The 25,120-nt window shown below is 42.2% G+C and overlaps 1 protein-coding gene across 1 annotated transcript in view; it reads right to left on the bottom strand.

Moving 5' to 3' along the window:
- The window catches only part of lama1 (laminin, alpha 1), a 274,266-nt gene that overhangs the window by 99,272 nt on the left and 149,874 nt on the right, over window positions 1-25,120 (bottom strand). Inside the window, exons 23-31 of the mRNA XM_052022961.1 lie at window positions 23,627-23,863; window positions 22,247-22,390; window positions 21,352-21,531; window positions 19,567-19,752; window positions 11,173-11,300; window positions 8,485-8,605; window positions 5,062-5,181; window positions 1,607-1,728; window positions 186-272 (exon numbers count right to left, since the gene is read on the bottom strand). Coding sequence (XP_051878921.1) covers window positions 186-272; window positions 1,607-1,728; window positions 5,062-5,181; window positions 8,485-8,605; window positions 11,173-11,300; window positions 19,567-19,752; window positions 21,352-21,531; window positions 22,247-22,390; window positions 23,627-23,863 — 1,325 coding nt within the window. The remainder of the gene's footprint in view (window positions 1-185; window positions 273-1,606; window positions 1,729-5,061; window positions 5,182-8,484; window positions 8,606-11,172; window positions 11,301-19,566; window positions 19,753-21,351; window positions 21,532-22,246; window positions 22,391-23,626; window positions 23,864-25,120) is intronic.

Raw genomic sequence — 25,120 nt, 5'->3', positions numbered from 1 at the left:
GACTAGGTTCAGATTTTCTCATTAAATAAGACTGCTAGTTGCTACACACTGATTAATGCAAACCATTTTCATCTTAAAATTGTACAGTTGATTTATACCCCTGATAAACCTGTCACCCCACAACTAAACTGGCTCCAAACTGCACGGGAAGGCAGTAGCAATGCCACGTGATCAACAAGACCAACCTTTCACAGTATTGTCCTTCATACCCAGGCAGGCAGGCATTACAGCGGAAATCATTCACATCTTCTAACACGCATGTGGGGCTAAAGCTGGAGACAGAAATGGGAAAGAAGTACGTTGAGGCCAAACAGATTGCACACGTTCGCGGGAATTGAAATCCCTTAACCAACAATTCCAATGCAAACTGAAAGGAAGTCATCTTGGCTGGAAATAGATACAGGAAGCTTGGAATTCTATTGTGCACAATAATTATCTCTGTACTGGGACTAAGAAACCACTGGCAGGTAAATCAGATGATGGGCTAGAAATGGAAGCATCGATTCAGCAGCCCTTAGACAATCATGTTATATCACTGTTTTCAATGAAGTCACTCAGTTGGGGTGCAGAAGAATTATTCAGTTCAATGCCGATCCCACCTGTCAGCACATTTTACATTATTACCCAGATGTAAAATAACCCCACTAAATTTACAATTAAGAGATAATTTAGAATTGACATCCTTTTTATCAAATTAAACACACATTCTAGCTGACTTGAAACTGATAAGCTGAAGTAACATAATCGAGGCAATTCTGGGAAGTATTGCTCCTGCACTGACAATCCAAGTTCCTTTAATCAGCGCAAAAGCTCAACAGAATTAAAAAGTGAGCAGTAAAAACTGGACACATTTGGGGTTACTTCTTTCCAAAAAGTAGCACAGGTGGATGTGGATCTTGTACAAACCCCATATACCTTGCAATACAGCACGGAAACAGGCCCTTCAGCCCACTGAGTCTACCCTGACTAGCAAGCACCCATCTACACCAATCCCACTTTTTATTCTCCCCTCATTCCCATCAACTCCCTGCAGATTCTACCACTCACATATAACTTACAGTGGCTAATTAATCTATCAACCTGCATGTCTTTGGTTTGTGGAAGACCAGAGCACCCAGAGGAAACCCACAAAGTCACAGGGAGAATGTGCAAACTCCACACGGTCCCCGAGGTCAGGATCGAACCCAGATTGCCACAGCTGCGTCATTGTGCCGTTCGTTTCAATTTATTTTAAAGAACGGTTTGCTTTCAACAACTTTATACTGGGTATATGGGGTTTTCAGCACAAAGGTGCTCGTGTGTGGAACCTCATTAGACAGGAATTCAAACAGGAGGATGGATCTGCACCCTAACTGATTCTGCTGTTGCATCAGTCAACTCCAAGCTCAATGCCTCAGCTGTTGTTTCTCCTTGAGACACTGACCAGCCTTCTGGGAGTTCCTGGTACTTCTGATATTGTTTCGGGTGCATAGCCCTTCCTTTTTATTTCCCATTCTCATCCAATTATCGCAGTGTTGTGTGCAGGAACACTATGGAAATACTTCCCTCCTGTTCAGGAAAGGAAGTCAACCTTTGCAATTTGTGGTTGCCTGTGGTCATACATTACCTGCCAGAATGGGGCCTGGGACAGGCGCAGAGTGAGCAGTCATTGATGGATCCGTTTACTCTGCCGTAGTATCCTGAAGCACACAATTCACAGTGATCCCCCGCTGTGTTGTCTTGACATCCCTATATCACAGAAACAGATATTCACAAATAGATCAACCTCACCCAGCAGGGTGTGGGGTGGCTGGAATAATCCATTAAAATTGATCAAGCATGGTGTAACGGAAACAAAAAAATTGTCTGTACGAGACTGACAGGATAACTCTAAAGTAATTAGACTCTGAAGAACAATCTTAAAGGAGAAAGTCTTATTTGATCATAGCACTGAGGGTTTCCTTTGCCACATTCAGCAAGTTAAATAAATGAAGCAGTGTTTGTTTACTGTCTGGAAAATCACAAATCTTGACATTGTTGATATGTTAGATACTAATCCAATGGAGAAACAGCAGGAAGAAGCTAATAGGACATCTGAACCCCTTAAGTTATCCTCTATCCTTTCACAGGATGTGGGTGTCACTGGCTGGGCCTCCAGCTCTAATTGCCCTTGAGAAGGCCATGGTGAACACTATCCTGAGTGGCTACAGCCCCTGTTAGTTAGGCTGCCTAATTATATGTGGCAAATAGTTGCTCTCTGGAACATCAACAGTGGCCAAAAATGTTTAATACTTGTAGCTTACTTCAAGAGCTGGCTCCGATAGAGATCATACATCTAAATGAAGTACTATTTTCCAACCCAACACTGAAAAGATCTTAGCACAATTGCAGACATATGAAAGCCTTCAGGGATAAATTAATTGTTATGCTTTGAGTAGGTTTCATTTGTAAAAGGGAGACATTCTCCCAGGACTTTAATTCACTAGAAATTCCTGTGTGGGCTTAAAGACAATCAATACAATGTTAACAAGTGGAATTTAATGCAAATAATATTAAAATTAATCCAGCTAAAATTGATACTTTAAATCAAATAGATAACCTAGCTATCCAAAAAGGCAAGTTACCATCAAATATCTAAAGGACAATAATGAATTTTAGAGCTCATCTTGCATTGACAAGAAGAAAAACATTTTTTTGGAAAGTTGAGTGCACCCTACAGGGTGTGCTGCTTGAGATGGCAAAACCAACAGGTTTGCACACTTTTTTCATCAAAAATGTACTGGTACACCTAGTACCCGAGGGGGACAGGATGGAGGGAGAGGTGGTACTGGAGCCCCTGTGTTGTAAGATCAGTGGGGAGAGACATTGATGCCTGGTGACAGATGCTCAGGGGTAGTGGGGGAAGAAGGGCAGAGACTGGGACTCGCAGTGATGGATGGTCAGGGCAGGTGGTGGGGAGGTAAATAGAAAGATATCGAAGGCCTGCAGTGATAGACTGTTGGAGGGGGAAGACATCAGGGATTGCAGAGGTAGATGGTCAGAGAGTGGGTTGGAGATAAGATCCTTTATTAGTCACATGTACATCGAAACACACAGTGAAATGCATCTTTTGCGTTCTGGGGACAGCCCGCAAGTGTCGCCACGCTTCCGGCGCCAACATAGCATGCCCACAACTTCCTAACCCGTATGTCTTTGGAATGTGGGAGGAAACCGGAGCACCCGGAGGAAACCCACGCAGACACGGGGAGAATGTACAAACTCCTTACAGACAACGGCCGGAATTGAACCCGGGACGCTGGCGCTGTAATAGCGTTACACTGACCGTTATACCACCGTGCCTGCCCGTAAGGGTGAGGTGAGGGGGAAGGTATTTGCAGTGCTTGGGGTTGGGGACACAAAAGGTGCAAACCAATGAAGGGACTTATCTGATTTAGATTCCGGTCTAGGAAGACCAGGTTGTCATGGGAGTGTCCAAAGATGGTTCCTCCCAGGACAATGTGGTTCCTGTACCCTTCAGTGCTTCAATCTCTGGAAGGCACTGAGTTTGTTTGTCTAAACAGAGGTCTCCTAGTGGGGTTGGAAGGAAATCAGTGTTCCTGTTCCCAACCACTATCAGTGACCCATTAGGAAAGGGGTTGGATGCTATGGCAAGGATGAACTTGAACTTTGGTTTGATATTTCTTATGGTGGTACTCTCTGGCAATTCCCACTGTTTAGGCTCCCAAACAGCCAATGGAGAATGGGACCAGGACACCTTCCTCTGTGTCACTCTGTTCCAAGGATAAATGTCCTCGTCAGCAACGCCTGAAATACTGTAGACACAAGAGACTGTAGATGCAAAAAAAAAGGGGCTGGAGGAACTTAGTGGGGTCAGGCAGCATCTATGAAGGGGAATAAACAGTTGATGTTTCGGGTTGAGAGTCTTCGTTTGCCTGACTCGCTGAGTTCCTCCAACTGCTCCTTTTTTGCACCTGGAATACTGTGATCACTTCTGGGCACTAACTCTTCAGAAAGACAAATAGGCCTTGAAAGGGTTAAAGTGTGAGGCAAATACATTAGGGACATTTAGGAGACTCTTAGATAAGACACATGAATGGTAGAAAAATAGGGGGCTATGTGGGAGGGAAGGGTTAGATAGATCTTAGAGCAGGATAAAATGTCAGCTCAACATTGTGGGCCGAAGGGCCTGTACTGTGCTGTAGTGTTCTATGTTCTACGTTGAGGCATAATTTCTCAAAGTTAAAGGGTTGCATCAATGAAGTTTTCAAGGTATTTGAGGGGAACAGATAGGGTACGAAGAAACTGAAAACTTTCCACTAACTGGCCAGTCTAACACCAGAAGGCATTTTCGAGCCAGAATCACTTCTACAGAGATCGGTTGAAATTTGGCGCACTCTTCCACAAGGGCAATTATTGCTAGGAATACTGTTGATTTTAAACCTGAAATTGACAGCTTTTTTGTAACTAAAAATATTAAGGAATAAGGGAAACAATAGGAATATGGCATTAGGTCTATTCCTGTGTTCCTATGGAACATCCCTCAGAGGTAATCAGCCCCAGGGACCTCTTCAGTGATAGTCAGCATCCTAAGGAAAGGAGAGACAAATAAAGGCAAGTGACTCCCATCACCCACAGCAGTTACTTTTCTGCTCTTTTCCTTGTAATAGCAAAGAACCAACCCCAGATAGAAACAGCACAGAGTATTCTAGCTTCAATGAGCATCGCCACATTTTGGTCAGGTGCAGATATAATCACCCAACCTTCTAAGAATGCAGAAGAGAGAGGAGGGAGCCAACAATAATAATGAAATAGAATTTCACTGCACCCACAATTGCTAAATATGATGCTTGTGAAAATACTCACAGTATCCATTGAACATCAATTCTACTTCCTGTTAAAATAACTCACCCCAAGTAAATACTCAAAATGCCTAAATTTAAATATTGAGTGAACCTTCCTCAGTAACAAGGATAAAAGATATTGTTTATCATCAAACTGCAAGAGACTTCCAGAATCTAATTTAGTCTCTGCTTTAGGGCTGACTCTTCACTCTGAATGCATCCATCTCCAAGTGCCACCTACTTGACATTTGCCTGTATCAAGGTCACAGACGGAACTGTGGTTATGGCACTGGCATGAGACACAGGCATAAGGGCGAGGGCCATTCATCATCTTCTGTCTGTAAAATCCGGGAGCACATTCCTTCAAAAGAAGAAGACATATAGGTTATATACAGACTTACTAACAAGCAACAGGATGTGACTTTAACCCATTCCATCTAGCTGGGAAAATTGAGGGGATAGATGTTTAACACTGACTTCACTCGGAGAGAGGTTTAAAACAGGCTAGACCAATCCCAGCTGGGGTGGGGTTAAGTGAAAATCACCCCCCAAAAATAGAACCAAAGAACTTCCACCTTCCTGGTCTCAGGGCACTTCAGTTTCTTAACAGCCAATGTAGTACTTTTGAAGTTTGAAGACTAATTACACAGGATGAGTGACAGCCAATTTGATTGCAGTAAGCTCCAACCAGCAACAATAAGATAATGACCATATAATCTGTTGACTTTGATAAAGATATTAGCAACACCACCAGTGAAAAAAAAACCCTGCTCAAAATAACACCACAGGACCTTCATCTTGAGAGAGACTCAGTTCAACATCTCATCCAAATGATGATATCGGCAAGAGAGCAGTAGTATTTTAGTACTACATGTGAGTATCTGCCTAGGGTTTAGTGCCCAAGTTTCCATTAAGGGGTCTTAACCCATGATCATATGACTCAAGCATGAGTACTAATCACTAAGCCATTACTGAATAGAGGAGGATCATGTTTCAGACGAGCGTTTTGCATTCTAATTGGTGGTCTACTTGCGTTTCAATCTGAGGAATTTCTTTACCTCCTTCTGTCTACATCTATCATTAAGGACCCTCACCATCCGGGACATGCCCTCTTCTCATAACTACCGTCAGGGAGGAGCTACAGGAACCTGAAGACCCAAATTCAGAAGATTCAGGAACAGGTTCTTGCCCTCGTCATCAGATTTCTGAATGGTCCATGAACCCATGAATACAAACTCATTGTTCCTTTCTTTGCACTATTTATTTATTTTGTAATTTATAGTTTTTTTATTGTCTTTGCACGGTACTGCTGCCGCAAGACAACAAATTTCAAGTCATAAAAGACAGTGATGATAAACCTGATTCTGATTCCTTCCTCAATCAACATCAATATCCAAACTTGGCAACATCATATTCATACCACAAAGGCAAAATACTGAGAATGCTGGAAAAACTCAGTAGGTCAGAACATTCAGTAGAATTTTTAAGTCACAATATAAAAGTTGCAGAAAATCAATAAATAACCAGGTATTACTTTCTATTGTTCATAACTCCATTGAGGTGGGACAAAATAGCTCATCATCTCTCTGGCTGCAGTGTCATCAGAACAATGATAAACAAACCACCATAATTTTCACCGCATAAACGCTTCAGCTTTTTGATGCCAATATAGAGCTGACTTGCCTATATTTTTTTTAAATTCATGTTTACAGTTGCTAAGTCATTGAAAGTTAGTGAGCAGAGCGCTCCACATTCTTGGTCAAATATCTATATCTTTAGTGTGGCCAGAGATTGCTGAAGAGCTGGTGGAACTGAGTTATACTGCCAGTTATATAGTATACATTTCATTGAGGTGAATGAAAGTACCATTCAAACATAACATCAGAGTAGATTCATCGATTCATACAACATGGAAACAGGCCCTTTGGCCCAACTCATCCATGCCGACCGAGATGCCTGTCTACGCTCATCCTGTTTGCCTGCATTTGGCCTATATCCCTTGAAACCTTTACTATCCACGTACCTGTCCAAATGTCTTTTAAATGTCGTAATTGTACTTGCCTCTTCCACCTCCTCTGGCAGCTCGTTCCATATACCCATCACCCTCTGTGTGGGAAATCTTGCTCTTCAGATCTCCTTTAAACCTTTCCCCACTCACCTTAAACTTATACCCACTAGTTTTAGACACGCCTATCCTGGGAAAAAAACTGTGACTATCTATGCTCCTCAATTTTATAAACCTCTATAATGTCACCCCTCAGCCTCCTTCGCTCCAGGGAAAACAGTCCCAGCCTATCCAATCCCTCCTTATAAGTCAGTCCCTCAAGTCCAGGCAACATTTTGTGAAGCTTTTCTGCACCCTGGCTAGGTTAATCACATCCTTCCTCCAGCCTGGTGACCAGAACTGTACACATTGCAGTTGGGATATTCGGATCTATAATTAAGCAAGTGGTAACAGAGCCCAACATGCATTTATGAAATCAAAGTCATATTTGACAAATCTTTTTTTTAGGTTGAATGAGCAGAATGGATTAGGATTAATCAACGGATATGATGCACCTCACTTTTCAGAAGGCTTTCAATAAAGTGGTAGAGAAGAGGATATTCAGCAAAATTAGAGCACATAGGATTGTGGGGTAATAAACTAATGTGGATTGAGGGTTGGTTAATGGACCAAATATAAACGAGGAACAAATATTTATTTTTGATCCAGGAGGCTGTGACGAATGGTGTATGCATCTGTTCATATTGATGAGAGGGGACAAGCATAATATATCTAACTCTGCTGGCGAAATAAAGCAAGATGGCAACATGGGCTGAGAGGAGGATGCAAAGGGACTTCAGGGAGATGGAGGCAGGATAAGTGAATGGGCAGATGAATTTTAATGCAGAAGAATGTGAAGTCATCCACTTTGATAATAAAGGTAGAAAAGGAGAGCATTTTCTAAATAGCAGGAGATTGAAAGGTGTTGGTGCTCAGAGGGATGTGGATGGCCTTGTACACTAATGACTGAAAGTTAACATACACATACAGAAAGCCATTAAGAAGGCAAATGGTATGTCAGTCCTTTGCTGGTCGAGGATTTGAGTACAAGATGGCTTACTGCCATTATATCTGCTCTGGTGAAAAATCACCTGGAAAATTGTGTACCGGTCTCATCTCTCAGCCTAAGGAAAGACATACTTGCAACAGAAGCAGCACAATGAGGTTTCACTACACTGATTCATGGGATAGGGGAGATTGTCCACTCAGCAGAGATTAAGCAGACTGAGTTTATACTTCTAGAGTTGAGAATAGGAGTGACTTTCATTAAAACATACAGACATCTTATGGGGCTTTACAGGATAGATCCAGGGATTACACACCTAGCTGGGGTGTGTCAAGCTAGGATCACAGTCTCTAAGGAAGAACTGAGACGAAATTTCTTCACCCAGAGGTCTATATATCTTTGGAATTCTCTTCCCAAGAGAAATGTGAAGGCTCAGTTGCTGAACTTAGTCAAGACAAGAGACCAATGGATTTTTGGATACGAAGGGAATTTTGGGATATGGGTGAGATATAGGAAATGGGTGCCATTGGTCCAACAGAATATCAGATGGGTTGAATGGCCTACTCCTGCTTCTAATTCTTATATTCCTGTGTAAAATGCAGAGTGATCCATACCTGGCATGAGAGACCTGCGTATCCTGAAGGACAGTCACAAATCTCAATCTGACTTGCACGTTCCCTAATGGCATGAGTTTCATCTTCCTCCATCGCAATGTCCATTGAGATATTAGAAATTCTGGGAAAGTGAGAACACATTTTTTAACTAAGTTTACTTCCATTGCTTTGATGAGAATCATCAGGTAACATTCATTACTTTATTAAGTGTAGATATCAGATTCTTTCAGTGGAATTTGAGCTGACCTTGGATTATATTAGAGAAGCAGGTAAGGTTTAACCACAGGACACAAGAATTGCAAAATAAGGGTATGTACTCTGCAAGGAACCCTAACATCTGTGCTTTTGTCATATGATGATGTCATTACTTTCAATCACTGTATAACAATCTACCTCATTATTATCTACCTGCAATGCACTTTCCCTGCAACTATAGCACTTTATTCTGATTCTGTTATTGTTTTCCCTTGCCCTACCTCAATGCACTGTTATAATGAAATGACCTCTATGGACGGTATGCAAGACAAATTTTTCACTGTACCTCGGTACATGTGACAATAATAAACGAGTAGCAAACCAATAAACTTTGTCCATAAATACACAATTACGAAGCTTTTTCTCCAGATAAATGATTAGAAGTATTAAGCACACTGGGATTGATTTGCCTGTTGTTGATCAAGCAACAGCAAGTCCCCTAGGAATAAACTGTAACTGCTGCTGCCTTGGGATCTTCCCATCTGTTGCACCCATGAATGCTCCCCCATATCCTGGTGAACTTACCTCGTTGGTCTGATGACTGTCCTAGCCTGACCTATGGGCCTGAATCTGGTCATCTGTACTATGTACTTGATACCAACCAGCCAACCTGTCGTACTTAACAAAGCCGAAGCCAAAATTGCCAGGGTTGGTCTAGAGGAGGCTCTTCACCACCAAATGACCAACGTACTCCTCTCACTTATAGAGTCGAGGGAGGTGTGTAGTCTGCTTACCATTGCAGCAGGAGGGACAAGTACTACATGTGGAAAATGAACTGTCTTGAATTCCTAGGACCATAAGAGTGATTTTGAAGCTGAAATCTCTTCACTTACAATAAACATCCATGGAGTTTGATTTTCCTGGTTAGTGCTCACCTGAGCATGGCATATCATTGCAATGCAGTCACTCCTACGGTGGAATGGTTTCAATGTATCTCATATTTTATGACTTGAGAAGGACATTTTTTTAAACAAACAAATATTGAAGGATACAGCAAGATATATATCAGTTGGAAATTTGGGTAGAGAAATGGCAGATGGAGCTTAAGCAGGACAAGTATGAGGGTACGCATTTTGGGAGGTCAAATGAAAGAGGAAAGTATACAGTAAATGGCAGGACCCTTAGGAGCACTGATGTACAGAGGGATCTTGAGGTGCGAGTCCATAGCTCCCTGAAAGTGGCAACACAAGTAGATAGGGTGATAGATAAGGCATATGGCATGCTTGCCTTCATCAGTTGGGTTATTGATTGTAAGTGTTGGGAAGTGATGTTGCAGATGTAATACTTCAGTGAGGCAACATATGGATTATTGTGTGCAGTTTTGATCGCCACACTACAGGAAGGATGTGGAAGGTTTGGAGAGGGTGCAGGCGAGCTTTAATGGAATGTTGCCTGGATTGGAGAGTATTAGCTAGAAGAAGAAGTTGGACAAACTTGGACTGTTTTCTCTGGAGCATTGGAGGCTGAGAGCTACCTGATAGAAGTTAATAAAATTATGAGAGGCACAGATAGGGTAGATAGACAGAGTCATTTTCCCAGTGTGGAAATGTCAAATACTAGAAGGCATAGGTCTAAGGTGAGGGGAGGAAATTTTATAGGAAATTTTTTTACACACACAGAGAGCGGCAGGTGCCTGGAACGTGCTGCCAGGGGAGCTGGTAGAAGCAGGAACAATAGCAATGTCTAAGAGGCATTTATATGGACATGTGAACAGGCAGGGAATAGAGAGATACAGACCACGTGCAGGCAGATGGGATTAGTTAGACTGGCATCATGGTCGGCGCAGACATGATGGGCTGAAGAGTCTGTTCCTCTGCTGTACCGTTCTGTGTTAAAACCACAGAAGTTGCCATGGTCAGTGAAACTTCTGACCTAAATGAAGAATTGGTTCAACTGCTGACCTATCTGAAGGCCATTCTCACTGTATTCAACTGATCTTTAATCTGACATCTTGTAATTAGTTACACTCTGATAGTTCACTCTGTGACAGCATCCTGAGCATTTATAGGGTTTCTTTTCAGCTCAGTTTGATGTATTCATTTGTTGTGAACTACCAACCCCACTAAAGGTTTAGAACCAGCCATTTGTCCTGGCCAAAATGGTAGAATTAGTGAACACTATTATCATTTTACATCATCCAACCCTGTGATACTCAAGCAGAGTGGTAATTGCTGCTCCCTTATTCTTATTCAAGTCATGCAATTCCAATTTCAAATCCTTTCTGTGTGACTTTTGATCCAGCCGTTGGAATGACAAATTAATTTTTAATTGATTTATTCCCTGGTGATGCAGAGGGAAGAAAGATTTCCAGGTCATGCACACAGTCGCCTTTTGTATAAAGACACATGACGTTTCTACTTTTCTGAGAATCATCATCTTGGCAAAAACCTCAAAATCTCCACACTTGTAATCTGCTGTGGCTGCATTGCTCACCTGCTTTGCTGGAGTCCATTGCCATAGGAAGCTTTAACCAGGAGGTATTCGATATTGCTGAGCACAGACATGAAATCAGTGCGTGAGACGGGTTGGTCAGAAAATGAATTGAAATACTTCCATTCATGCTGCCAAAATAAAAAGAGATTGCAGTTTGTCAAACACTGTTAACAGAAGGAGATCAGATAGTTTTTTGCCAGCAGCATTATGGTTATTGAGGCAGATGGTTCAGGGAGATGAGCCTGGGTGGCACACTGGCGTAGCTAGCAGAGCCACCACCTCACCGTGCCAGAGACCTGGGTTCAATCCCGACCTCAGGTGCTGTCTGTGTGGAGTATGCACCTTCTCCCTGTGACCTCATGAGTTTCCTCTTGGTGATCCCACTTCCTCCCACAACCCAAAGACTCGCAGGTTGGTAAGTTAATTGGCTGCTGTAAACCTGCCCGGGTATGGTGAAGAATCGAGGAGGAGGAGTTGATGAGAATGTGGGGCCTCTAAAAATTTAGGTTCATGGCATAAAAGGTCGTCAGAGCTCCTGTCTTTCAGATGAAGCAGTCCAAAGCCTCATCTGCCCTCTAAGGTGGGCAAAAAGGCCCCGAGCACTCTTTCAATGAAAAGAGCAGTGGAGTACTGGTACCCTGGATAATACTTCTCCCTCCGTTAACACTGCTAAACTCAGGGTACTATCATGCTGCTGTTGGTGGGAGCTTGCCATGTGCAAATTAACTCCACATTACAAGAGGGACAATATAACATAAAGCAATTTGGCATGTTCTGATAGGGATGTGAATGGTGCTACTTAAGTACACTTCTTTGAATGTTAAGCATGATCCAATGAATCGCTGAAGAGCATTAACTCAGAAGAGGCAGCCTGTACTTTTGAAGATTGGCCTGTCTGGATGATCTTTGATTCATCAGTTTCATTCAGATTCAGGAGCTTGACACGTATTTTTGAAAACCGTCTTTGAAAGCTGAGTTTAACAAGTCTGGGACACTTTTTGTTTTCAGCAGGATGGGGTGGGGGGGGGGGGGGGGGGGGGGGGTGGGGTGGAGGTAGGGAATTTAGCACACTCCTGTTAGTTTCCCTTGCCAATATAACAGTGCCAGCATGGCAACCTCAACCAAAGTCAAACACCGTCCCTTATTTCTCCTTGTTCAAACTTAAGTTGGCCGAACATGTCACAATCTCTCAGTGCCTTAGCCACGTTATTATGTCTGTATCTGAGCTATAAAGGTTGTCCTGGCAGCCAACTTCACTCTGAGCAAAATCCTATTCACATCCTGGCCACAAGTATGCATATTTTTTCAAAACATACAAAACAGAGCTTGGCTAACTACTTTTCTCCACAGTTCAGGGTTTGTGACTCTGAACCTTTCTCACCCCAGAGGTAAGTCTGTCCAGGTGTGGATCAATCTTGGCAAATTTCTGGAATGCACACCTTGGCTCCACACCAAGTGCACCAAGCACAACATTTGTTTTCCACAGAGGCACCGGACAGGATTGGATAAGGTTTATCAGAGTTCTTACCTTTGACTACACAAGCTTTAAAAGTTGTTAGTCCACAAATAACTTAGGCATTCCCATAAAATATTTCCCAGACTCCCAAAGTGGACACTCTACTCTGAGCTCTGTCACAAGAAGAGATTACCAGTAGACCAAGGAAAAGTCCAAGGATCTGTGCAAAGCCTCTTTGTATAAGTCTAACATCCCCACTGACTCCAGGAAATCTCTGGCCCATGACTGCACAAAAGTGAAGGAATATTCGTGGTGGAATTGAGAAACTTGAGGTCAAGCACAAGAAGCACACAGCAGCCCTGTGTAAGTAGTAGGTGGAACGCACCACCTCACAGACTATCCACCCCTTTGCCTTGTCAACCTCTACCTATGCCATCCGTGGAAGAGTCTGTGGTTCCCACATTGTAACATCAAAACCCTTCCCCCTGCCCTACTGAAAACAAGAGTGTACCAGATTTGCTAAACTCAGCTTTAAAAGTCAGTTTTCATAAATGCATGTCAAGTTCCTAAATCTGAATGAAGCTGACGAAACAAAGATCATAAAAACAGGGCAATTTTTAAAACTACAGACTGCCTCGTTTGAGTCAAAGCTCTTCAGCAATTGGTGGAATCATGCTTAACATTCAAAGAATTGTATTTAAATAGCACTGATCACATCCCTATCAGAACATTCAAATTGTTTTATGCCACTGACTTTATGTTGTATAGTCCCTCTTGTAATGTACAGTTAATTTACACAAGGCAAGCTCCCACCAACAGTAGCAGGCACAGTAGTGTAGTGGTTAGCGTAACACTTTACAGCGCCAGCAACCTGGGTTCAATTCCCGCCACTGTCTGTAAGGAGTTTGTATGCTCTCCCCATGTCTGCGTGGGTATCCTCCAGGTGCTCCAGTTTCCTCCCACATTCCAAAGACGTACAGGTTAGGAAGTTACGGGCATGCTATGTTGCCACCAGAAACATGGCGACACTTGCGGGCTGCCCCCAGAACATTCTATGCAAAAGATGCATCTCACTGTATGTTTCGATATACGTGTGACTAATAAAGATATTTTATCTTATCTTATGATAGTACTCTAAGTTTAGTAGTGTTAACTGAAGGATAAGTATTAGCCAGGTTACCAGGCACTCCACTAATTTTTATTGAAAGAGGACTCAGGGCCTTTTTGCCCACTTTAGAGGGCAGATGAGGTTTCGGACTCTGCCTTCATCTGAAAGGCAGGAGTTCTGACAATCTTTATGCCATTAAACTGGATTTTTAGAGTCCCCACATTCTCATCAACTCCCCCTAGATTCTACCCCACACTAGGGTTGATTTACAGCAGCCAATTAACCTGTTAACCCACAAAACTGATTTGGAAGGAAGTTATTCTTAATCCAGAGTGAACGCCTAAGAAGAAGGCCCTACTTCAGGCAGATAATGTGAGGAAGAGAACAATAGTGTGGAAAAAGAGATTCAACATCGTTTTAATCACACAAAAGTTCCAAATTCTTTAATGATTAGTGTCTTGCAATCTGGGTCCATTGACTTTATTAGACCCAATAGTAAAATTCCTCATGCCCTGTATTTAATAGAGTGTTGAAATAAGCGTTCACAGATCAACACTTCAACACTTAGGAGAATCTTCTTCCAGTAATTAATTTCTGTATTGTGCAGTTTTTTTTTAAAGAATAAATGGACAAATCCATAATGTGGTCATTAATTTTACTACATTTCAAACCTTTGATGTGGCTCAGATGTTCCACAGAGAAAAACTGCAGCATTCAATCCAATGATAAACTATAGAAAAGGAGAGTGTAAGAGCTTAACTGTTCCATGCTCACTGATCTGTGGATCTAAATGGCCTTTCTCTCTGAGGCAGTAATTGTTTCACATCACAACTGTAGAATGTAGCTACTGAGATATGCACTGTTTCTTCACAGCTCTGACTTAGATGGTCACTATGCACTTGAGTGTTGGATACATTTAAATTGTACTTTGCCAGTGCCTGCGAGCAGAAATATACACTTTAGGAAAGTTTGGAAGGGTCTGTGTCAGAAAATAAAATTAATTCGGCAAATTGTAAGAGGCTATTCCTCCAAAAGCAAAAGTGATTGACTTTTAAAATATGAGTACAACAACGTGGTGCATGAAATAGATCAGATCATGAAGGACATTTCATATAGTAAAAAAATCCAACAGGCAGAACAGAAGCAAGGCCAAAGATCACTGGACCAGCCACATGAGGACTCCCAAGCTGAAAGAATGAGGAGCCAGCAGAAATGTGGCAGCTCCAACTGAAGTCTAAGAAATAAAAACACTGAGCTGAGTGCAGCAGGTATATTCTTCCTTTAAACACTTTAACATTGAATCATTCATCCAAAGTGACTGAATGAGTCAAATTATGGTATTGCTGCATTGCTTTCTGGAATGTTTGCATTTTAAATTTCATACTTCCATTGAGATTTTCACAATGAGTGTAAATCAATGGCTGTTAGTTTCTGATCCTTTATTTATGCACTTAACTTTTAGTCCAACAAAATACCAAGTTGTCACAAAATACTGTAGAATCAACCTGAAAGTGAGCTCCTGTTTTTCTCTCCACAGATGCTGCCTGACCTACTGAGATCTTTCAACACTTTATGTTTATACTTACTTTTTGCTAGTTCCCCATTTTTAGACATAAGAGTCAAAGTCACGGAGGCACAGAGCAGGGAAACAGGCCCTTCGGCCCACTGAGTCCATACCAACCACCCATTTATAGTAAGCCACTTGGTAATTATGATCTCTCACATTCCCATCAACTCTCCCCAGATTCTACCACTCACCTACGCATCAGGGGCAATTTACAGCAGCCACCTAATCTACCAACCCCCATCTTTGGAATATTGGAGAAAGCTGGAGCTTCAGGAGGAAGCCCATGCTGCCACAGGGAGAATGTGCAAACTCCTCACAGACAGCACCAGAGGTCAGGATTGAACCCAGGTCTCTGGCCCCATGAGGCAGCACTATTCCTCCAAGTCCTTGCCTTCTTTACAGCACTGAATAAATGCCACCGACATAGCCTGAGGGAAGCACCTGTGCACAGCAGCACTGTGGAGTTTAGTGACCTGAGGGTTTGTTGAGAATGAGGACCTGAAAATCCTGAATAGAGGAGTGGGAGCAAGGGCTTTGGGCTAAGTAACATTTGGGATGAAGGCTTTAGCATTAACATCATGGTGATTGACAACTAGTTTATTATTGTCACATGTACTGAGATATAGTGAAAAGCTTTTGTTTGCATGCCATCCAGAGAGATCATTGCATACATAAGTACATTGAAGTTGTACAAAGGAAAAAAAATGCGGAATATAGTGGTACAGTTACAGAGAAAGTACAGTACAAGTAGACAAATAAGGTGCTAGGGCTATGACAAGGTAGACTGAGAGATCAAGAGTTCATCTTTATTGTACAAGAAGTCAGTTTAAGAGTCTTATAACAGTGGGATTGAAGCTGTCCTCGAGCCTGGTGGTATGTGTTCTCAGTGCTTTTTTATCTTCTGCCCAATGAAAGGGGGAAGAGAGAGTGACCAGGATAGGATGGGTCGCTGATTATGTTGACTGATTTCACATGGCAACGGGAAGTGTAGACAGAGTCAATGGAAGGGAGGCCAGGGTGCAAAGTAGAGCAGTACTAAGAGGTGGGAAGATGCTGTTCCAGCAGACAAAGGGATGGAAGGAATTCTCTCCACTAGCACTGGAATCGGAAGTGATTTATTATTGTCACTTGTACCGAGGTACAGCAAAAAACTTGTCTAGCATACCATTCATACAGATCAATTCATTACACAGTGCATTGAGGTAGTATAAGGTAAAACAATACAGAATGCAGAGTAAAGTGTCATAGCTACAGAGAAAGTGCAGTGCAGGTAGACAATAAGGTGCAACAGAGAAAGTGCAATGCTGAGCATTGGGACTGCATTGGACAGAAGACTCCTGACCAAAAAGGAAGAGAACATTTCAAGCCTTCCAATACAGATGGGACTCATTCTTGAGATTTGGCAGCTTAAAGGCAGAGGGTCAAAAACCACAGGCACTAGCATACGGTACAACCTCATTCTGTCAGAAAGCCCTGAGGTACAAAGCCATCTGCACCAAGGTATATCTGCCAATGACCTTCACGCTTGCGATCCAATGGGCCAACTCTATCAGCACAAATTTAAAATGTTATGTAAGTGCATTTAATTTTGGAAACTGATTTGAAGCTGAAAGGGCTCCCTGAGGACAATGGAATAGAGAACAGAAGAATGGAAAATTGGGAATGATTCCCAGCAATTTGGAATGGTCCATAAACCAGCACAGAACCAGCAAAGATATTAAGCCCTACCATCCAAAACTTAATAAATTGAATAATTTTGTGGGTGAGATTTTTAGTACCCTCGATTACAATTTTATCTTTAATGCCTTTTTTTTAAAGTTGCTATTGAGAGGGTAATGGAAAAAATCGTAAAACATTATGAGCTTTTTGATTGGTTGAGCTTCTCCTTTAAAAAATTTGCAGATTTCAAATAAATTTTGAAACACAATGATTAGATGCATCTATTAGCCAGCCAGGCAGAATCTGTTTTAATTGAATTTCAGTCTCAAAGACAGAATTTGCATTTTCATCAATCAGATGGAAACAATTTGCATTGGGATGGGGAATGTGGCAAAGCAGCAATAACAATGTGAGACTGAAGCACATTCCTTGAGCTGGGTGTATGAAGGTCAACAGGAAGCCAAATGATTGTCATCAGAACTATCATAAATTGGGACAAATTTCTTTACAAAGAAGGCTATTAAAAATACGGGATGCTTCACTGTAATGCATGGTTGGGTTAATGATCATTGCATCCCTTGAGGTTAAACCAGTTAAACAGATAAAGCAATGGAAGATACAGTGATGGATAGAAAGGGAAATGAGATCAGTCTTGGATTGTCAGAGAGATACAGCAGAGGAACAGGCTGTTTGGCTCAACAAGTTTGTGCTGACCCATCTTCTCTAAGTCTAAATTAGCCCCAGATGTTTGTATTCTCTCCACATTCTCAACTCCCCACATATTCTACCAATCACCTCACATTAAGGAGATGTGCAGTGTAAATTATTTTTTTTGTTACACAGAGTGGTAGGTGTCTGGAACATGTGCCGGGGTGGTGGTGGTGGAAGCAGACATGATAGTGGCATTTAAGCGGCACGTAGGCAGGCATAGGAACATTCAGGGAATGATATTGGTATTGGTTTATTATTGTCACTTGTACCGAGGTGCAGTGAAAAACTTGTCTTGCATACCGTTTGTACAGATCAATTCATTACACAGTGCAGTTACATTGAATTAGTACAGAGTGCATTGAGGTAGTACAGGTAAGAACAATAACAGTACAGAGTAAAGTGTCACAGCTACAGAGAAAGTGCAGTGCAGGTAGACAATAAGGTGCAAGGTCACAAGGTAGATCGTGAGGTCAGAGTCCATCTCATCGTTTAAGGGAACCGTTCAATAGACTTATCACAGTGGGATGTGCAGGCAGACAGGTTTAGCTTAACTTGCCCTCATGGTTGGCACAGACCTTGTGGGCTGGAGGCCCTGATCCTGTGCTGTACTGTGGCCAATTGACATGCAAGCCTACATATCTCTGTGATACGGAAGGAAACCCAGAGGAGATCCACTCAGTAACGAGGAGAACATGCAAACTCCTCACAGATAGCACCAGGTGTCAGAATTGAACCCAGGTCTCTGGTTCTGTGAGGCAGCGGCTCTGCCAGCTGTGCCACTTTGCCACCCTATTTTTCTGTCAAAGGAAAGTGCTAGCACAAGAACTAAGGGAGATTGAAAAGGACTGAGACGGGAATATGAAACAGCTAATCTATGTGTCACCCTATTATATGACTTGCCTGATGTTCAGCTTCATTAAAGTTAATGGAAATAAGTATCAGCTGGGGTTATAAACTGGTGATGAAGGTGGTCTAGAATGTTTTGCATCTCCATCCATTTCTAAATTTATTCCTGCTAAATTGCTTCCTTTCGTGCTGTTGAGCTCTACAGAAAGGGTTTTGTCATATCATTTGAGGAATATTTAAGATTAGCATTAGATAGCTAGCTTCTTCATTTAAGGAGAAGGTGGCACAGTGGTTATGCCGTTGCGCATGTAATCCCGAAGCAAAAAACTGCAGCTGCTGGAAATCTAAAATAAAGCTGAAAATGTTGGAAATACTCAGCAGGTCAGGCAACATCTGTCAACCTGAAATATCAGTTCTTCTTCTTTCTTTGCAGATGCTGCCTGGATTGCTCAGTATTTCCAGCATTTTCAATTTTAGTTCTACGATCATGAGGCCGAATGAACCAGAGATACGAGTTCAAATTTCAGCTTCCGAATTCAATTAAGTAATTAAGCAATCTGGCGTAACAACCTTGTACTACCTATGTTGGCCATATGACTGGATTATTGCAAAAAACCATTGTGTTCACCAATGATTTTATGTATTTCATGGTTCTGAATCATTTGGTAACCTTCATTTGACGTAAAACTTAATCCTGATTAGTCTTGATGAAGGGTCTTGACCGGAAACATCGGCTGCCCATTTCCCTCCATAGATGCTGTCTGACCTGCTGAGTTCCTCCAGCATTTTGTGTGTTGCTTGTGTTCACCAATGTCCTTTAGGGAGAGGGAATGTGCTGTCTCCAGACCCACAGCACCATGTGTGACTTTCAAATGCCTCCTCAAAAGATAGAGCAGGCCAGTGAGTCAAGGGCAATTGGGGATGGCCAACGATCCCAAGAAGAAATAAGAAAAATCTTTCAATTACTTTTGATTCACCAAATGGTATCTTAATTTGCATCAACTGATCACTTATGGTGGAGATTAGTAGAAATGATAGCAGATTTACCTCAGTCAAGTCTATGTCATGCCGGCTCTGCTGTCCATTTGCAGGAGTGGAAACGTTCCTGTAAATTATCATTTTGCTGCCGTGACCTCCTTTCAGGATGATCTGTGGTTCTGGGTTCAAGTTTCCAGAGCTATCTTGAGCATAATAGGCGAAGGCATATCTTAGCTTCCCTCCATAAGCCAATAGCTGTAGAAAGAGAATGTTAACATCTCAGGGACCTGGGTGGGTTAGGCTTTCAGGGTTATAACAGTGACCAACGTATAGATATTGAAGGCATACCAAGAGAGCCTTGAGCCACAGTCACCCAACACTGCTAAACTATAGGTACAAATGGGCAGGAGAGTGGTAGACTCAATGTAAGCATTAATAACTTCCATTCATATAGCACCCTTCATTAAGGGTGTACCAAGACATTTTACTGGAGAATTATCAGAAATTATACCAAGCCACATATGGAAACATGATCAAAGGCTTGGTCAAACAGGTGGGCTCTACGGAGCATCTTCCCTGTACTGGGACAACTAGAATGGCACACCATGTGGGCTGGGAATTCCAGAGCTAAGGGCCCGTCAGCTGAAAGCATGGACACCAATGGGGTAAAAAAAAATTATGAGGAGCACAGATATGTGTAGGTGTCTAAAACAAGAGGGCATAGGTATAGGGTGAGGGGTAAGAAGTTTAGAGGGAATTTTTTCATCCAGAGGGTGGTTGGAACCTGGAATGCACGGCCTGAATGGGTGGAGAAGGCAGGTACTCTCACAACATTTAATAGGTATCTGGATGAGCATCTGAATCCCCAGAGCATAGAAGGCTACAGTCCAAGTGCTGGTAAAAGGGATGAGTAAAGATGGGTGTTCAACAGTCAGCAAGGGCAATGTGAGCTGTGGGGCTTGTTTCTATCCTGTATGCCCCAATGACCAGTGGCAGAACAATTAAAATCATCAGTGAAGAAGCCGCCAGAGCAGGTAAGTGTGTGGTTTTCTCTAATGAACTAAAGAAGTAGTGATAAAAGTTTAAATGGTGAAAAGCTAGGGAGAGTAGAGATTAAAGAGATCGCCAATATATAGCAGCTGGGCTTGAAAAGTAGGACCAATGGGCTGCTGGCCTTCCTTCCAGAGAACTAGGATATAGAAGGGCTGAAGCTCTCCTGCAGCTCCCTGGTTGGCAACCTCTGGATTTCGGTGTGCAGTTCTAAGCATTGCGCATTACAAAAGGTGTAATTGTCTAGCAAGAAGTGAAATTTATATTCATCAGAATGTTAGCTGGGCTCAAAGTGTTAAATTATACACCAATTAAGCTTGTATTCTTGCAGCACAGAAGATTAAAGTTTACTGGACTCTGGAAGGAACTGATAGGACAGATGGAGGGATTTTTTTCCACTGGCGGGGGTTAAGAACTGGGGGAGACCATCTTAAAATCAAAGCTACATTCAGGAATAATGCTAGGAATTATTTATTCATACACAGTGGAATTCTCTTGGACAAAGATTGTAGCTCAATTAATCATTTTAAATCTGAAACCGAGAGATTTGACTCGAGACAGTTCGAGAGGTAAAAAGGATTACCCAGGGAATTCCAGAACCCAGAGCTTGTGCATTGGAAGGCATGGTCACTAATAGTGAAGTGACTAAATTCAGGAATGATTGAGTCCATAACTGGTCATGCACAGTGCTAGTGCTTCATAGAGAAATTTTTGTTATTACTGATTTACTAACTTGTAAGTTCTTTTAAATTTGCATCACGATTAATACCAAACAACGTTCATCTTTGCATCTACACTTCTCACCTTGTCTCCTGTGAACTGGGCAGGTAGTGCCCAGTAATAGGGTTCTGTCTGGAGGTGCTTCTGCACCAGTGCAGCAGCCAGCAAGATCTCTGGGGGCTGAGAAAAAATGCCCTCTGTTGTACCAGTCAGGTTGCCTTGATTGACAACACGCATTATCACTTGGCTGGGTGTCAGGGTGAGCTATATAAATAAACAAAGGTGTGTATATTCGTGAACATTCATATGTAGAGACAGGGAGAGAGAGAAAATGAGAGCAAGGAAACATAGTTATCTGATGCTGAACATAACTATTATGATTACATTAATTTTTGTCACACTGTAGGTTCTAGTATTGTTCAATGTATTTTTCAGAAGCCATTACCACATCTGCACATACAACTGATGAATAGATTTATCCACTACAATCTTAAATGGTACTTGACAGGCAACAGTAAAATAATTTTCTCAATGATCTGAATTTTGGGTATCCTATTCAGCACAGGTAGCTTTTGTCAATTAAGCAAACTTTTAAATATTCAAGTGTATTCCTGCCAAGAAAAGTATAAATAATCTACACATAAATGTGTGAAGTGTGAATATTGTTAGATCTCTTTTCAATTTCAATACAATGATTGAAATACACAGTGCGCTGTTTGTGTGAAGCTGAATTATCTCACACTTCTCCAATATATTTGTGATTTATCAATAATATCAGGTAATATTCAAGAATGAGATTGCATTCTGTTAAGTCCAATTAATTCCTACACTCAATACTGATAAACTACCATTATATTTACGGCCAGCATTTTATCCATTATTCAGATACATTGCAGAAATGCTTTTGAAAATTGTTTCTTTCAGGACAGTCACAATACACTGGTCTGTCTTTACTCATACATTAGGAAGTTGTGCTTACAGGAACCCTAACCAGTCCTTGGAGTTCTGCGCAGGAATTGGACACACCAGAGCAGTAACAGCGACTACAGCCTTCTGGGTTGTGGAGACTGAGAGCAAATGATCCAGCCTTGCATTCATTGCAACGAACACCAGAAACACCTTCCTGAAATAAGGGTTTACACAACATTAAGAATTACAGATCAAAGTGGGCTTTCTTCCCACAACACCACACAGCCTTGATTCATTATCCTGCTCCATTTGTTTTATAAAATTGTGACTTCCAGTTGCAAAGCAGAATGGAGGGTGGAAAGGGGCAGAGGAGAATTTTAACAGCTCATTGACCGTAAAAGCAAATAACAGAATTCATATGATATGTTTAGGTGAAGAGATGAAATGAGAAAAAGCTAGTGAAGAAGAAAAGTGGCAGCATATGGCAGTTGGGCTGAATGTCCAAGATCCATGCCGTGCATTCTATTGGATCCGATATAGTTCTACAAATTAAGAAATCCTGGGAAAATAATGAGGGTCAATAAAGGTGGTGCATTTTCCACACAGTATTAATGCAGGAAAGGGGGAGATACTGTCAGACAATGCAAACAGAATGTAGTCTGTGGAAAATCTCCCAAAACAAATGGTTTAATTTAAAAACTAAACAAAAATAATGATCCTCAGTTGTATATTTTTATATTATGGATATATCAAGTTGCTGATTCCTTGTCAGCGCATGTACTTTCTGTCCCCAAGAGATATGGTGACCTGTTGCCCAGGACCCATTCTTCTGTCTGAGGTGTATAACAATGTGTCAACTGATTTGCCCTCCAATTTTCTTTGAATGTGAGATGGATCTCTCCTCAGCAGCAACATGGTAGAGCTTGGGACTTTAATCCCGTGGCTCTCTGCACTACAGTGCAGTAGATGTATCCTACAGCTTTCTTTGTACAAGGACAAGTATTAGGTGGTATAAATTAGGTTCCCTCCAACACAAGTTCTCTACCATCTTGGGAGGTCCTCTACCACTCAGGGAAAAGCATTAAAGATGTGAGGTATGACGGAGGGCTGCTGAAGGCAAGTTACTTGCCGTCCCTTTTGAGAGAAGACATAAAGAAAGCAAGAATAATGGAACTGTAGCAACATACAAAGAACTAGAGGAACTCAACGGGTCAGGCAGCACCTATGGAAGGAAATGGTCAGTCAACTTTTCGCACCTGGACTGTCCAGTTCCCTCCATAGATGCTGCCTTACCCACTGAGTTCCTCCAGTGCTTTGTGTGTTGCTCCAGATTCCAATATTTGCAGTCACTTGTGTCTCCAATGATGGAACTGTGCAGGGAGGTACAACCAAAGGAGAATAAAGTTGGAAGTTCTCATTAGGTGACAGAGTTATGTAAATGACGATGTACCTTACAGGGACAGAGCCCAGTGCGTTTCTCACAAGTGCAAACTCCTTGTGCCAGATCGCATTTCTCAGGCCTGGTACCTCTGCGATCGCACTTGCAGGCGATACATTGGGGATAGTCCCTGTATCCAACTGCACACTCGCTGCATTTTGCTCCACTGAATTCTTGTTTACAAAGGCAGTGTCCATCCATCACATTGCACCCAACACCAACAGAACCCATCTCGCTACAGTTACAGGGCTAAAAATGAGAAAAAAAGAGATAATTGTGATAAATGGGATTTCATTGGATCCATGTAAAATAAATGGAAGAATGGCTGCAGGAGAGCAGGAAAATAGCACACCCCATGGAAAAACAGGGAACCACTGGCAGCAATGTTTGTATTTCTCTGTTTACACGTTCTCGTTGAATCATGAACTTCAGGACACCCGTACATACAAACCAGCATTTGGGAGACCAGTGGGATGGATTTGCCAGCTACTGCGGGGCTGCAAGCACCTTCTGCTGAGTGGAACGGGGCATTTCTGTGTACCATGCACCCCCCCCCCACCCCCGAGCTGGGTGGAGCCGAGCAGAGCCGGCAGTGCTGAGCAGACTCACTCGCTCACTCACTGTGTCAGTGAGGCCAGCTGGCGGCTGCTCTTCCCGTGCTTGCTCTCCCTCACCGGTCCTCGCTGAGGAGTCTGTGGTAGAAAGGGTGAGCAAGCTTCAAGTTCTTGGGTGCCAACATCTCTCGGAGGATCTATCCTGAGCCCAGAACACTGATGCAATCATGAAGAAGGCATGCCAACGGCTCTACTTCGTTACAAGTTTGAGGAGATTTGCTATATCATCAAAAACTCTTTCAAATTTCTACAGATGTATGATGGAGAGCATTCTGACTGGTTGCATCACAGCCTGGTATGGAGACTCCAATGCACAAGATCACAAGAGGCTGCAGAGGGATGTGGACTCAGCCAGCTCCATCATGGACACGACCCTCCCTGCCATCGAGGACATCTTCAAGAGGCGGTGCCTCAAGGTGACATCATCTATCATTAAGGACCCTCAGCACCCAGGACATGCCCTCTTCTTGTTACTACCATCGGGGAGGAGGTACAGGAGCCTGAAGACCCAAACTCAATGATTCTGGAACAGTTTCTTCCCCTCCGCCATCAGATTTCTGAATGATCCATGAACCAAGGAACACTACCTCATTATTCCTTTTTTTTGCACTATTTATTTTGTGATTTATAGGTCTTTTGGTCTTTGCATTGTAATGCTGCTGCAAAACAAATTTCACATCATATGTCAGTGATAATAAATTTGATTCTGATTCTCTCATCACAGATGTTTCTGTGATCCTCTCCCATGCACTGCTTTTGTTCATTTCCGACTTACGAACAGTTTGGATTATGAATAGATCTCGGGAACGAAACACTGTCATTAACCGGGTACTTCCTGTAATTGCACTCGTGCTGAATCCAAAAGTTGGTGCCAGATATTTCCCAATATAAC

This window comes from Pristis pectinata, chromosome 9, assembly GCF_009764475.1.
Source record: "Pristis pectinata isolate sPriPec2 chromosome 9, sPriPec2.1.pri, whole genome shotgun sequence".
Classification (NCBI taxonomy): domain Eukaryota; kingdom Metazoa; phylum Chordata; class Chondrichthyes; order Rhinopristiformes; family Pristidae; genus Pristis; species Pristis pectinata.
Note: the sequence above shows the minus strand (reverse complement) of the source record. Positions and strands in the feature narration are given on the sequence as shown.